Below are 13916 nucleotides of genomic sequence, written 5' to 3'. Positions count from 1 at the left end.
CCACCATTTGGTGACACTACCTGAGAATCTTCTCAGCCTTCTTTGGGAATTTATTTATAGCAGAAGATAAGTTTGAGCCAGATTTGGGTGTTGGGGGGAAGATTGTATAGACCCAGCAAGTGCTGGTATCACATGTGAAAGTGTTTCAATACCACACTAGCTTTGAGAAAGGTATTTATCCTATTTTCAGCTGTTCATATAACTTCACTAATGTAAGGAAGTAAGACTGTTCTTGTCTTCATGTGGTGCCTATATTGATTCTGGAAAGCTTAGCATATTTATATACTGTATGATTATTTTTTAACTTTTGAAGCTCAAAGACAGTTTTCTTACAATTTAAAAGGAAAACACCCATGACAAACTAAATATTGGAAACTTATAGAGGAGACGAGAAGAAAAAAGGAAGAAAAAAATGCCAATGAAGCATATAGGACAGATACATGACAGGGGATGAGGCTTTAGAGAAAGTGAGAAAACCCAAAGTATCATGGGGGTTGGGAGAAAGCTTATTTACATTCTGGCCAATGTCTGAAAAGAAGAGGCAGAAAAGAGAATGCCTTTCTGACCCACACCACAGGAGGGTTGTAGACCAGTGGAACTTCATGATGGCTCGCCAGGACAGGGCTGGGGCCAGGAATTCTGGGAGGAAAGGTGTAGTATCTCATTGAAGGAAAATGTACTCCATGTCCTCAGCATGGTCGAGGGTGAGCCTCATGCCATGCTCTACTTACAGCTAAACATAAATCATAAACTTGATCTGCTCTTAAGAAATTTGACTAGATTGCTACTGAAGCGATGTAAGGAGTAAGGCAAGTCTGGTGTAGCTTTTGTGACACCGGCTCCATCGTCTCTATTCCTATTAGTCCCGCAGGGTTTCCCACACAGCTCCAAAAGGTTAAGAACAAAATCCTGACTCTCCTCTCCACCCACATCAATTCCACAATCACCAGTACCTCTCTTTGCCTTCCTTGTGCTTCTTCACTTAGACTAAGAAACTGTTCCTTGGAATGTGCATCCTTCTGGTAACTGAAGTCTCCCCTCTTTCTGTTTTCAAGGATGGGAGGAACAGTTTTATTGGACACCAGCTGGGCGGGGTAGTGGAAGTGCCAAACAGCAAAGACCAGCGGGTCAAGTCAGCCAGAGCCATTCAAATCACCTACTACCTCCAGACCTATGGTTCTGCCACTCAAGACCTCATAGGGGAGAAGTGGGAGAATGAGTTCTGTAAGCTTATGAGGAAGCTCCAGGAGGAGCACCAAGACCTCCAACTGTACTCTCTGGCATCTTTTAGCCTCTGGAGAGACTTTCATAAGACCAGCATCCTGGCCAGAAGCAAGGTCCTGGTGAGCCTTGTGTTGATCCTGACCACAGCCACCCTGTCCAGCTCCATGAAGGACTGCTTGCGCAGTAAGCCCTTCCTGGGCCTCCTGGGGGTGCTCACGGTATGCATTTCCATCGCCACTGCCGCCGGGATCTTCTTCATCACTGATGGGAAGTACAACTCCACCCTGCTGGGAATCCCTTTCTTCGCCATGGGTAACTATCCATCCTTGTGGTAATCGGAGTCTGGCTGGTTTGGGGCAAGGTAGTACTTTCTTGACTTCTCAGGTGGAAATCTGTTGTAGTTTTGCTTGGGTGTGCCTGTGTGGTTGTGTAAATTTTTCCTTGGAGTTTGTCTTACCTTGTTGAGGCCTTCCAAGGGCATTATGCAATAATCAAACCATCCTTCCCTTTAATCTGATGACGTCAGAAGTCTTTAAATTACACAATATGGCAATTCTCTACTCATTTTCTTCAGAGCTGACAGGTTAGAAGTATCTGACTTTAAACTAAGGAGAGTGGGTGCTTATTTCCAACAGAATTTTGTGGCCCCAATCATAGTTATACTCAATGATAGTCACATGATAGTTAATAATATTGACAAATGAAACGTCTAAGAACAACTAATGCATCTTAATCTCAAAGATCTTCTAAAGGAAACTCAAACTCAATTGGTAGCTTTTCAAAGAACCTACTCTATTCTTTTACCTGAGTAAATATTAAAAAAAAAAAAAAACCACCCGTGTGATGCCACTTAGATATATTATCCAGTTTATATGTTTTATCTCTGGAGAAAATAATTAGTAATCATCCTTAATTAAGATTCTGAATGTTCTCCCAGCCAAACATAAATGATTCCTAAGTATAAAAACGTTGCATGTGTGCATGCACGTATGTTGTATACATGTATGGATTTGTTCTGGGAATAAATCGTGAGTGGGGACTCAGTGACAGGATGGATGCCTCTTGTTGACAAAGAGAAGATGATGGTGATATCTGTGGTCCTCGAAAGGTTCTGCTCTAGGTAGTATAATTGTGTGTGTGTGTGACAATTCAGAAACTGAACCTCCAGGTAGTGACCTGGTGACCTGGCACGACCAAGAGATTCTTATGCTGGGAAGAGCAACTTTCGATGTACTAGCTTAAAATCAGTTGTAAATAAGGTTCATTATTAAATGCTAAATACGCAGGGATGGGTGCAGAAAGCTCTCTAAGTGGCCCAAGCAAGCACCTATTTCTTTTCACCTTCACAAGCATATTTGTAAATGCACGAAGGGCACACAAATTGTACAAGCTGAGGTCAGATGTCTGTATTGGGAATCCAACTTCAGCATCCACTTCTTTCATAAAATACTAAGGGAAGCTCTTCAAATGATTGCTTTTTATTTTGAGAGAATACAATGAAAGATACTAGTTGAAAGTAAACACTCAACAAATAGCTACAAGTGTTAGTGGGCTACATTGTATGAAAGGGCAATGAATTCCACAATGATAAGGAAACAGCCCTTGGCTTCATGAAATTGAGTCTTCAGGATTTTGCATATCATGACAAATGCATATTCATCAGCTAATAAAAACACCCTTTCCAAAAAACCATGTAAAATATTTTGCCATCAGTGATAAATATGAGTCCAAGACTGAATCATTTATATATTTTATTTTCTTCTGAATATTCCAGTCTCTTCTTGATTTGAAAAACTGACACAAGATTTCTAAGAATCACAGTAAGACTCCCAAGTAAGTCACGGCTTGCTCAAGCCTGGTCAAAACCAGTAGCATCCTAATCATGAAATAGAAAGATACTTTTCGGAAAAGGAAAGAATTATACATTCTATACAAATAAGGTTAAAAAAAAAACCTATACTAATGCCAGATTGTAATGCCAGGCCTACAAGGGCAAAGTGGTATTTTCATCCCTAATACCAAGAACACTAAAAACAGTAGTGATAGAGAAGTCTACATGCACAGCATGCACTCTGTGCCTATCCACTGACCTTTAGAACCACAAATCAACTCTGGACACTGTGGGCATAGACTTAAGAAGACAGTTCAGTGTGCATTCTCAGTGCCCCTGCAGTTATAAGAGGAAAGTGTCTGCTGTGCTCTGAAGGCATAGCAGTTAAAGACCCACAAGCACATGTTTAAAAATCCTGCTCCATCAATATCAAGAGTCTGTTTTCACCCCAGTTTTCTGCTTACGCTGTGTGATACTGAACACTCAGTAATATCAGTTTGCTCTGGTTCTTCACATTGAAAATGAATAATTGAGGCTACTCAGTATTCAGTCTGAAGATGCCACAGAACTATTCATTTCCTCATTCATTGAAGGTAGAATTTTGTCATTTTTTTTTCAAATTGCAGGGCTTATATTAACTTCCAACCTCTAACCTGAAAGAGAGAGAGACAAAGACAGAGAGAGACAGAGACAAAGAGACAGAGATAGAAACTAACTTACTGATAGGAAATATCACACCCTTGCATACAGAGCATCAGATAAGCAAAGCTATGATTCACAGAAAACACATAGCTATGGAGGTGCTGAAGAACAATGTGATGTTAAATATAAATAAATTCTGTTTGTCAAATACATATTTGCCAGTGGCATGCATGATGTTGGTTGATGCAAACCCTCTGGTGAATTGTGTTTATGAAATTTCGAGGCTGCTACATCCATCATCTAAAATCAGTAGTATACAGGAGGAAGCCCAACACTTCTTGGAAACCTCTATTTCTGTCCTAGTTAGCTTTCTGTTGCTGTGATAAAGCATGACCAAAAGCAACTTGGGGATGTATGAGTTTATTTGACTTATGTTTTCACATCATATTCCATCATGAGAAGTCAAGGCAGGAACCTAGAAGGAGGAACTGTAGCAGAGGCCATGGAACAATGCTGCTTATTCACTTGCTCTCAGGGCTTAACATTCAGCTGCCATTCTTACACTTCCCATGACCACCTACCTAAGGACAGCTCCACAGGGGTTGATTGGGTTCTCCTACATTAATCATTTATTTAAAAATGCCCCCACAGACTTGCCTATATACTATTCTGATGGAGGAATGTTAAAAAAGAGCCACCTAGAAATATAGCAAAGAGCTTTTGGAAATGAGAAGAGGAACTGAGGACAAGAATAAGTGGATGGATGGAGTAGAATGAGCAGCCAACTAAAGAGAAGGGCTAGAAAGATTCTATGGGGCACTGAGCAGGTAATACTTCAAATTTTTATCTGGGTGAAATAGAATACTATATGAACCACTTTGAGACAAGAAGGTATGTTCTGATACCCTTGTTTAAAGAGTCTTTAATAGTGTTGTGTAAATCAGTCTGCAAAAGAGCAAGAATAAGGCAAAAAGTGATCACAAAACCATCCTGGGGTACGTGATAACGTAACAGCATCAGAGCAGTGACAGTGGTAAAAATGGATTCAACTCAGAATAGGGTACCCAAAAGTCAATAGATAGGATTTGCTGACGACTGCATATACCCTATAGGAGAAAGAGATATCAAGGGTAACCCCAAGGTTAGCAGAGTGAATAATTAATAGACTGCAGTTGCCACTGACTACTAAGAAGGTCTTGGAAAAATGAGTCACATGTTAAGGTTAAAGTAATCAAAAGGTTACTTTTGTATCTGTTAAGCCAGATATATCCATTAGGCATCCAACTTTAGAAATGTGGATTGGACTAAATATACAAGACTGTGTGGAATTCGGGTTCAGAGATCATATTTGGAAGTTGAAGCTGGAGATATTAGTCACTTCTCATGGCATTAGTAATATTAAATAGTTTGAAAATCTGCTAAGATCAACTAGACAGATGATTATAGACCAAAGCAAATGCCTTTGGCTCCAGCCTGGAATAGTCAATATTTAAGACTGAAAAGATAGGTTGATCCAGAGAAATGAACAATAAAAATCATTTGACAAGGAAGAAAAGCCTGCAAACCAAAAAGAATAGTGTGCTGGAAGCAAAGTAAAGATGTTTACGAGGAGCAAGATACCAGTGATGTAAAAGCTTCTAGTACCTTATGTCCCATGAGAACTGAGAAGTGGAAGTGGCCTCTGATTCATGAATCTGAAGGCCAGGGATTACTTTAACAAGAACTGCTTTGGGGAATGGTGAGGGTGAAAGGGTCATTTAAAGATGTTCAGCGAGGTGGGCAAAAGAAAGACAGTGAGTAAGAACACTACCAACTACTTTTGCATTATTTGCTTTAAATGGAAAGCAAGAATGTTTATGTGTGGTAGGAGATGGTCAAAATAAGAAAAACTTCAGAGTAAAACAGAAAGAAAAGAGGAAATTACAAAAGGAGGAGAGAAGGTTCTGCCTCTAGATCACAGGCAAGTCACTGGCTTTATATAAGGCCATAACCAGTCTATAGAAAAGGAAAGAAACAATACCAGGACAGAACCATTCAGTGGGCTGATGAAGGCATGGGAGCCTGCATGTGGAAGTTTTCCTCTGTGGCTTCTATTGATGTTAGTGTTCATGATTTTAATAAATTAATGAATGAGCAAGAATGCTGGACTTTTAAACCCCCAGCCACAAGTAACTGGGTGAAGAAGTTGAATTTGATCAGAAAAAATAAATCCTAAATAACATGCATACAAAAAATGTTAATGTTCACCATTTTGTGTTGGGCCATACTCATAGCTAGTTGTCTTGCAGCATGTGCTCACATTGAACAGAGCTGGGCTAGAGCAAATATGATCTTGTTCACATGGTTGGTACTGAATCTTGGATCTCTGAAGGATGATTTCATCTTGGACCGTTGAACTGAGTATGTAAATGTGTCCTTACAACCATGGTGTTCTCTGAATAGTTAGACTTCTTATATTCGATCAAGGGTCTCCTAGAAAATGTATTTCAAGAAAGCTATGCAGAAGATACAAGTCTGGCCTACATGCAGAACTTGCTTCACATCAAAACTGTCATATTCTCCTGGCTGCACACCAATCACTAGGGCCAAGCAGGATTAAAGAATTGGACAGTAGGACTCCATGTCTTAAAGAGATTCTTGGCAGGATAACATTTCAGAGGAGGGTGTGGAACAAGAGCTACTATTCTGGCAGTCTTTAGAAGATGTGTTCTTTTTAGAATCATAATGTGAGTGAGCAAGAAAAATAAAGGAGATTCTAGAGGTACTTGATACAAAGGTTTCTCAGGAGAGATTATTCTAGTGAAATAACTACATTCTGCTCTTTCTGGCAAGTGTAGGATTGAGGATTTCAGGATTTCATGGGACCAAACAGGCTTGATATACAATGGATTTTATCCCAAGGAAAATAATATCACCAAAAACTATTATAGTAGCTGTGACCACAAGTACACTGAATTACTAACAAACTATTAACAAAGAGGAGAAACTGTCCCTGCAATCTGTAAAGAAGTTAAAACATACCAAGGATAATTTATACAATATGTAATATGTAATTCAGAAGTGTGAATTTTTCAAACAGGATAAAATATGACATCTGTGACCACCCCTGAGGATGAAGAATGGTACTTGTGGTGAGACATCGTGTACCATAATAAAATTTGCCTAAAGATCAGAGAACAGAACAAGCCACTAGATTAAACATAGATGCCAGGTAGTGATGGCACACACCTTTAATCCTAGCACTCAGGAGTTCAAAGTCACCCTAGATTACATGAGATTGACTCAGTCTAGGAGAGAAACAGAGCCAGGCAGTGGTGGCACATACCTTTAATCCCAGTACTTGAGATCTCATGCCTTTGCTTGGGAAGCACACATGCCTTTAATCCCAGCATTAGGAAGATTGAGACAGGAAGTGATGGCTGGGCAGAGAAAGGTATATAAGGCAGGAGGAGACAAGAACTTAAGGCCTTTCAGGCTGAGGAGTCCTAAAGGTAAGAGGTGGGTGTGACTTGTTCCTTTGTCTCTCTGATCTTTCATCATTTACCCCAAGATCTAGCTCTGAGTTTTTATTAAAAGACCTATTAAATTTCATACTACAGTACTTGCAAGACCCTCAATCCCAGTAACACAAGGAAATAGACTAGAACTTTCCTCAGGTACATATATAAGGAGCAACCAGTTTTCCTTAAAGCAAGACTCTTAGAGCAGTGGTTCTCAAGCATCCTAATGCTGTGATTCTTTAATACAGTTCTTCATAGTGTATTGCACCCCCACCATAAAATTATTTCATGGCTACTTTATAACTATAATTTTGCCACTGTTATGAATCGTAATATAAATATCTGATATTCAGGATATCTGTTATGAATAGGTTGTTCAATCCACAGAGGGGTCATTACCCACAGGTTGAGAACCACTGCTCTAGAGCTATCTGAAAGGGGGACTTGGGAAGTAGGGAATCTTTGAGCTGGAAGTATGTCTTCAAGAGCACCTTTAAGAGCTTTGGGAGGGATGAGAGAATGGTCAGACAGGAAATGTATAGAATTCTATGGGAATATGAGTCCCAAGAAAAGAACTAAGTTTCTTGCACCATGTTTAGTATTCCATTATGAGAGATATATGGCAATAGTAGTAATGCCCTCCCCAGCTTCTCATCTCATCAAAGTAAAAGACAGCCAAGTTCTAATAATATCTCCCTTTCCTTCTCCTCTTCTTCCTCATCCTTCTTTTTCCTTCACCTCCTCTTCAGCTTCCATCTCCTCCTCTTCCTCCTTCTCATTCTCCACCTCCTCTTTTTCCTCCTCTTCTTTTTACCTTTTACCTCCTCCTCTTCCTCCATTTTATTCTTCATCTTTCCTTCTCTTCTCCCTTCCTTCTCTGTCTTCCTGCTTCCTAAATCCTATAAGCCATTTTCCATACCTAACATTTGTAGTTAGGGTATTTCTTACAACTCTATGCAAGATCATGAATATTTCCCATCTCTTCTTGCTTCAGCAGTCTTCTAGGGATTCATCATTGTCTAAGTGTATACTTTTTAACTTGTTATCTACCTTCCCTCACCAGAATGCAAATCCCTCTAAAGTATGCAGTCACCTTGTTCCATTCAGTTACTTCCCATGATAATAAACAGCATCTGGTAAAGAATAGACTTAACAAATGTACATAGAATTAATGATCAAATGGCCTGCTAGTGTTTTTCAAATGGTTTGTGATGTATTAGAGGATCGTTAAACTAATATAATGTGTTGTGAATATCATTTTTATTTCACTAAGAAGAAAAGAGGGAAGGTAAATATAAGAAACTGCTACCTAAGGTGCTTCTGTAACATATTTTTCTTAAGTTTCATATATAAGTATACAAAGGGTCGTGATGTGAAATAAATTTCCTAACATGGGCTACTATCAATATTGTCTTATAAGACAGTGTCTAGAAACTTCTTTGGATTACTGTCTTAAACACAGTATGGTGCCAAGGGAGGCAATATTAGCAAAGGAGGCAGCTGGAAGAACTCATCAGAGGTGCAAACAGCACCTGGTCTTGCTGGGAGTAGAGTTAGGAAAGGACTGTTTTCCCTTTGTTTATCATGCTTGTGTCACATGCTCCATGGCATCTTATCTAGAATTTTCCTTCATTGGGGAATGCAGCTGTGACTACTTGACATCATTACCATTGTCTAAAGCACACACAGTGGGCATTTTTGAGCACTGACTTGTGGATGGTTTCTCTAAGTCTTAGCTTTCTCAGAATAGGATGTCTAAAATTTTGTTTGTTTTTGAATGAGAAGTCTTAATGTGTCGTATATGCTGTTGTTCAATTTTAATTTCCTTGCATTGTCCTCTGTTCTTTCCAAGCTTTGACCTGAGTCCATTTTAATAATTAAGACATTGTCTCACTGCCATAGTTTCTTTTCTGTTTGCTATGAGATACTCTGACAAAAACCAATTTAGGGGAGAAGAGGTTTACTTTAGCTATTTTAGTTCACAATTCCAGGTTACAGTCCAATACTAAGAGGAAGTAGCAGCAGTAGGAGCTTGAGACAGTAGTCGTGACCCCCCACATTAAATAATAGAAAGAGATGAGTGCATACATGCTTACTTGCTTATGTTCAACTCAATTGCTCTACTCTCATAAGAATCCCACACACACCTAAGATCAGTGCCACCCAAATTAATAAACTTAATGAAGACAATTTCTCCCAGTCATGCCTACAGGCCAACTCAGTGTAGAACATCCTTCATTAGACTCTCTTCCCAGGTGATTCCAGGTTGTGTCAGGTTGACAATTAAAGTTGACTATCACATTCCCTTCCTTGTTTTCATAGGTTTTTTTGAAGGGAGAAAAGGAAGATCTTAGCCTAACAAAACATTAAAGGTTATGTCAAATATTGGAGGTAGCATTGAATAGGATGTACTCTTTGTTTATAATGCCATCCAAAATTAGTTAGAATTATAGGCTGACTCCTGATTCCTTAAGGTTCCTTTACAATATAGCAGTGGTTCTCAGCCTTCCTAATGGTGCAGCCCTTTAATGTTGTGGTGACCCTCAACCATAAAATTATTTTGTTGCTACTTCATAACAATAATTTTGCTACAGTTTTGAATCATAATGCAAACATCTGATATGCAGGATGTCAGATACAAGACCCCTGTGAAAGGGTCATTTGACACCCCACCCCAAAGCAGTCACAGCCTACAGGTTGAGAAACACTGCTCTATAGACTCCATCCTCATTTTTGCATATGTATTTGTTCAAGGACTTGTTCAAGCACTGTACTGAATTTTGGAATGAAGAATATTGTTAAATAACACAATTTTACTCAGAGTGAGAAGCATGTAGACCAGCTCTGAAGAATTTAATTTGTGTAAATACTCTGGAAATACATGTAAATATGCCTCACACTGTGCAATTTGTGGTGTTTCTATTTTTAGTTGGTGAATCAGTTGATAAATCAGGATTGAATATTAAGCAGATAGGGAAATGAGTGAAGCTGCAATTTATTCACTACGTGGTAGAATGATGGATGTGCCAGAGAGCTTCGAGTCTCCCAACCTGGACTTCTGAGCTGTCCTCAAATACATGTCCATCAGAAACAGCCTCAACAATCCTTGTTAATTATAATTGACTTGGCTGTCAAGTCAGAATGTGCCAAGAAAAATATTTCTGACATGGGGCAGCTGTAATTGCCAGGCAGAACGTGATTTTCTGCAGAGCTGCTTCAAAGTACACACTGCCATTCACACTCCAAGAACGCAGTAAAGCTCACGTCATTGCTTTTTCATTTCCAATGAGAAAAGCCCTTAGCAGGCAAAATTTACTCTAAAAGTGAAATTTTATTTCCTATGTAAAATTAATTTTTAAGCTAGAATTTTCATACCCTTTCACCTAATACAAGAGAATATTGACATAGAGAAAAAGAAGTACACCTTATGCTTATTTGGCAGTCCTAGAGGACTGCCTCCTAAGAACTGAAGAGCCTCTGGGAGATGAGTGTACCTGATTTTCTGAAACATTTTGACTTCTACACTTCTACACTTCTCAAATACCTCTGTATCTGAATTGTTGGTTACTTTTTACTTTCATTCTTACTCTCTCTCTCTCTCTCTCTCTCTCTCTCTCTCTCTCTCTCTCTCTCCCTTGTGTGGTGTGTGTGTGTGTGTGTGTGTGTGTGTGTGTGTACATGTCTATGTCTCTGTGTGTGCTTGTGTACACACATGTTTTTTGTGAATGTGGTCCATGTAGGCCAATGTCTTCTGGAGGTTTTTCTGTCTTTCTCTTTGTTTGAAATAGAGTCTCTGTCCTTTGGGTTGGGTTGTGGTTGTCCTTTGTTTGTCCACTATGACTATGGATGCCAAGCTAAGTGGCCTGCTAGCTTCCATGGATTCTATTGTTCCTACTTCACTCCACAGGAACAAAAGGACTGTGGACTACCCCTATGATTTTAAGTGGGTTCCAGAGATTCAAACTCAGGGATTTCCCCTTACATAGCAAGTATTTTTACTATTACTGAGCCGTATCTCCAACCCTTTCCTTATAAAAACTTTTTTCATTGTCTGTTCAGTATGCACGGTGCTGTGCTGTGTGAGGACATTTTAATGCAAGTATGTATTGTGCGTTGAGCATATTCCCTCCCATGCTACTCATTCTTCCCTCTCCATCTCTTATCCTATTCTTCATTCTCTGGATTTCTTTTTATGATTGAGCTGTTTTTTTTCATCTAGGCCAAGGCAAAACTCTAATATTCAAGCCTGGGCTATGGACATGGCTTGTTAGATGTCACCCTTAGAGTACCTGAGTACACCTCTAAGTTTACATTTACTACAAAGCAGACGTTGCTGTCTGTTTTTGCCATGATTGACTCGCCCTAAATGGGTATAAGAATGGGTACAGGTGAATGATTAGTCCAGGGATGGTTCCCATTTAAAATGAAAATTCTAAACAATATCATAGTTAACAATGTAAATCAGCATGAAATGGGAATTTGTGTTGTATTAGTTAAATATCTAATGACATTCTCTGAGATGACACAATGAAAGACAGAGACAAATGATAGATACATTAGTGAGTGACAAAAACTACTGAAGGAAATGGAGGTACTTTTACCAGAAAGAACAAATTATATTAGATTCAGCTTTTAAAAAAAAGAAAAGAAACAAACTTTTGTAGCTGAAGTTTTTCTGTGTCCCTCCTGGTCCTCAGGTGCTCAGACCCAAGTAAACACACAGAGGCTTATATTAATTAAAACTGCTCAGCCATTAGCTCAGGCCTTCCAAATGACTAGCTCTTATGTTTAAATTAACCCACAATTCTTATTTTTGTTTAGCCACATGGCTTAGTACCTTTTCTCAGTTCTGTCTTCACAATTTGCTTCCTCTGTGTCTGGCTGGCGACTCCTGACTCAGCCTTCCTGTTTCCAGAATTCTCTTTTCTGCTTATCCCGCCTATACTATACTTCCTGCCTGACTACTGGCCAATCAGCGTTTTATTTATCAACCAAATCAGAGCAACACACATTCACAGCATACAGAATGACATTCCCATCAAACTTTATAAAAGTTAATTTATCCTTTCTTTTTATTTATTCTTCTTTCGTACAGTACATCTTGACCACAATCTCCCCCTGCTCCACTCTTCCAACCCCCCACCATCCACTGCTCCTCCATTTCTCTTCAGAAAAGAGCAGGCCTTCCAGGAATATCAACTGAACATAGCATGACAAGATGCAATAAGACTAGACACAAACCCTCATATCAAGGTTGAACAAGGTAACCCAATAGGAGGAAATGGATCCTAAGAACAGGCAAAAGAGACACCACCACCCCTATTCCCACTGTTAGCAGTCCCATAGAAACCCCAAGCTACACAACCATTATATGCATGCAGAGGTCCTAGCACATACCCATGGAGGACCCACGATTGCTGCTTCAGTCTCTTTGAGTTCCTATGAGCCCTGCTTGGTTGATTCTGTGGACCCTGTACTCCTGGTAGTCTTGACTCCTTTGGCTCTTACAATCCTTCCTCTCACCCTTCTTCAGTATTCCCCCAAGCTCTGCCTAATGTTTGGCTTTGTATCTCCTCCAATTAGCTGCCAGAGGAAGCCCCTCTCATAACAATTGGGCTAGGCACTAATCTATGAGTACAGCAGAATATCATATTATTAGGAATCATTTCATTCACTTTTTTTGCCAATCATGTTTGGTTCTATCCTAGATCTCTGAGCCATCAGCTTCCAGTTTCTGGCAATCCAGACAGTGTCAGGCATGGGCTTTATCTTGTGACATGGGTCTTAAGTTAGGCCAGTGATTGGTTGGCCATTCCAACAAGCTCTGAGCTACCATTGCCCCAGCACATCTTGCAGGCAGGACAAGTTGTGGGTGGAAGGTTTCAAGGCTCATTTGGGTCTCAGGCCCAACACTGGATGCCTTGTCTGGTTACAGAAGACGGCCAGTTCAGACTCTGTATCTTCTGTCTTCCATTACTGGGTATCCACTCTAGGGTTACCCTCATAGGTTCCATGAAGTTTCCACTGAACTAGGTTTCCACATCACCTACGAATGGCCCTCAATTCCAGTTGTCTCTCCCTCTCCCATCTGATCCCTCCTGTTCCCATCCTCACCCAACCAGGTCCACCAGCACAATCTATTGTATTTCACCTTCCCAGGAGATCCATTTATTTCCCCTAAAGTGGTTTTTGTTTGTTTGTTTGTTTGTTTGTTGTTGTTTGCCTCTCTGGGTCTGTGAATAGTAGCATGATTATGCTTTACAGCTAATATCCACTTATAAGTGACTACATATCATGTTTGTCTTTCTTGGTCTGGGTTGCTTTGCTCAGAATGATTTGTGTTCTAGCTCCATTCATCTTCCTGGAAATTTCATGATCTCATTTTTAACAGCTTATTAATACTCCATTGTGTAAATGTACCACATTCTCTTTATCCATTCTTCACTTGAGGAACATCTAGGTTGTTTTCAGTTTCTGGCTATTATGAATAAAGCCATTATGACCATAGTTGAGCAAATGTCCTTGTGATTGGAAGGAGTCTTTAAGTCTATACCCAAGAATGGTATCCCTGGGTCATGAAGTAGATCAACTCTCAATTTTCTGATGAACCACCATTCTGATTTCCATTTGGCTATACAGTTTTGCACTACCACCAACAATGAAGGAGCATTCCCCTTGCTCCACATCCTCACCAGTATGAGCTGCCACTTTTGTTTTTC

The 13916-nt window shown here is 39.7% G+C and overlaps 1 protein-coding gene across 1 annotated transcript in view; it reads left to right on the top strand.

The window, feature by feature from the left end:
- Positions 1 to 13916, top strand: part of Ptchd4 (patched domain containing 4) — a 177980-nt gene that overhangs the window by 56967 nt on the left and 107097 nt on the right. The window contains exon 2 of the mRNA XM_006994449.4: positions 1056 to 1536. Coding sequence (XP_006994511.1) covers positions 1056 to 1536 — 481 coding nt within the window. The remainder of the gene's footprint in view (positions 1 to 1055; positions 1537 to 13916) is intronic.

The sequence above is a fragment of the Peromyscus maniculatus genome, chromosome 21, assembly GCF_049852395.1.
Source record: "Peromyscus maniculatus bairdii isolate BWxNUB_F1_BW_parent chromosome 21, HU_Pman_BW_mat_3.1, whole genome shotgun sequence".
NCBI classification, from domain to species: Eukaryota; Metazoa; Chordata; class Mammalia; order Rodentia; family Cricetidae; genus Peromyscus; species Peromyscus maniculatus.
Note: the sequence above shows the minus strand (reverse complement) of the source record. Positions and strands in the feature narration are given on the sequence as shown.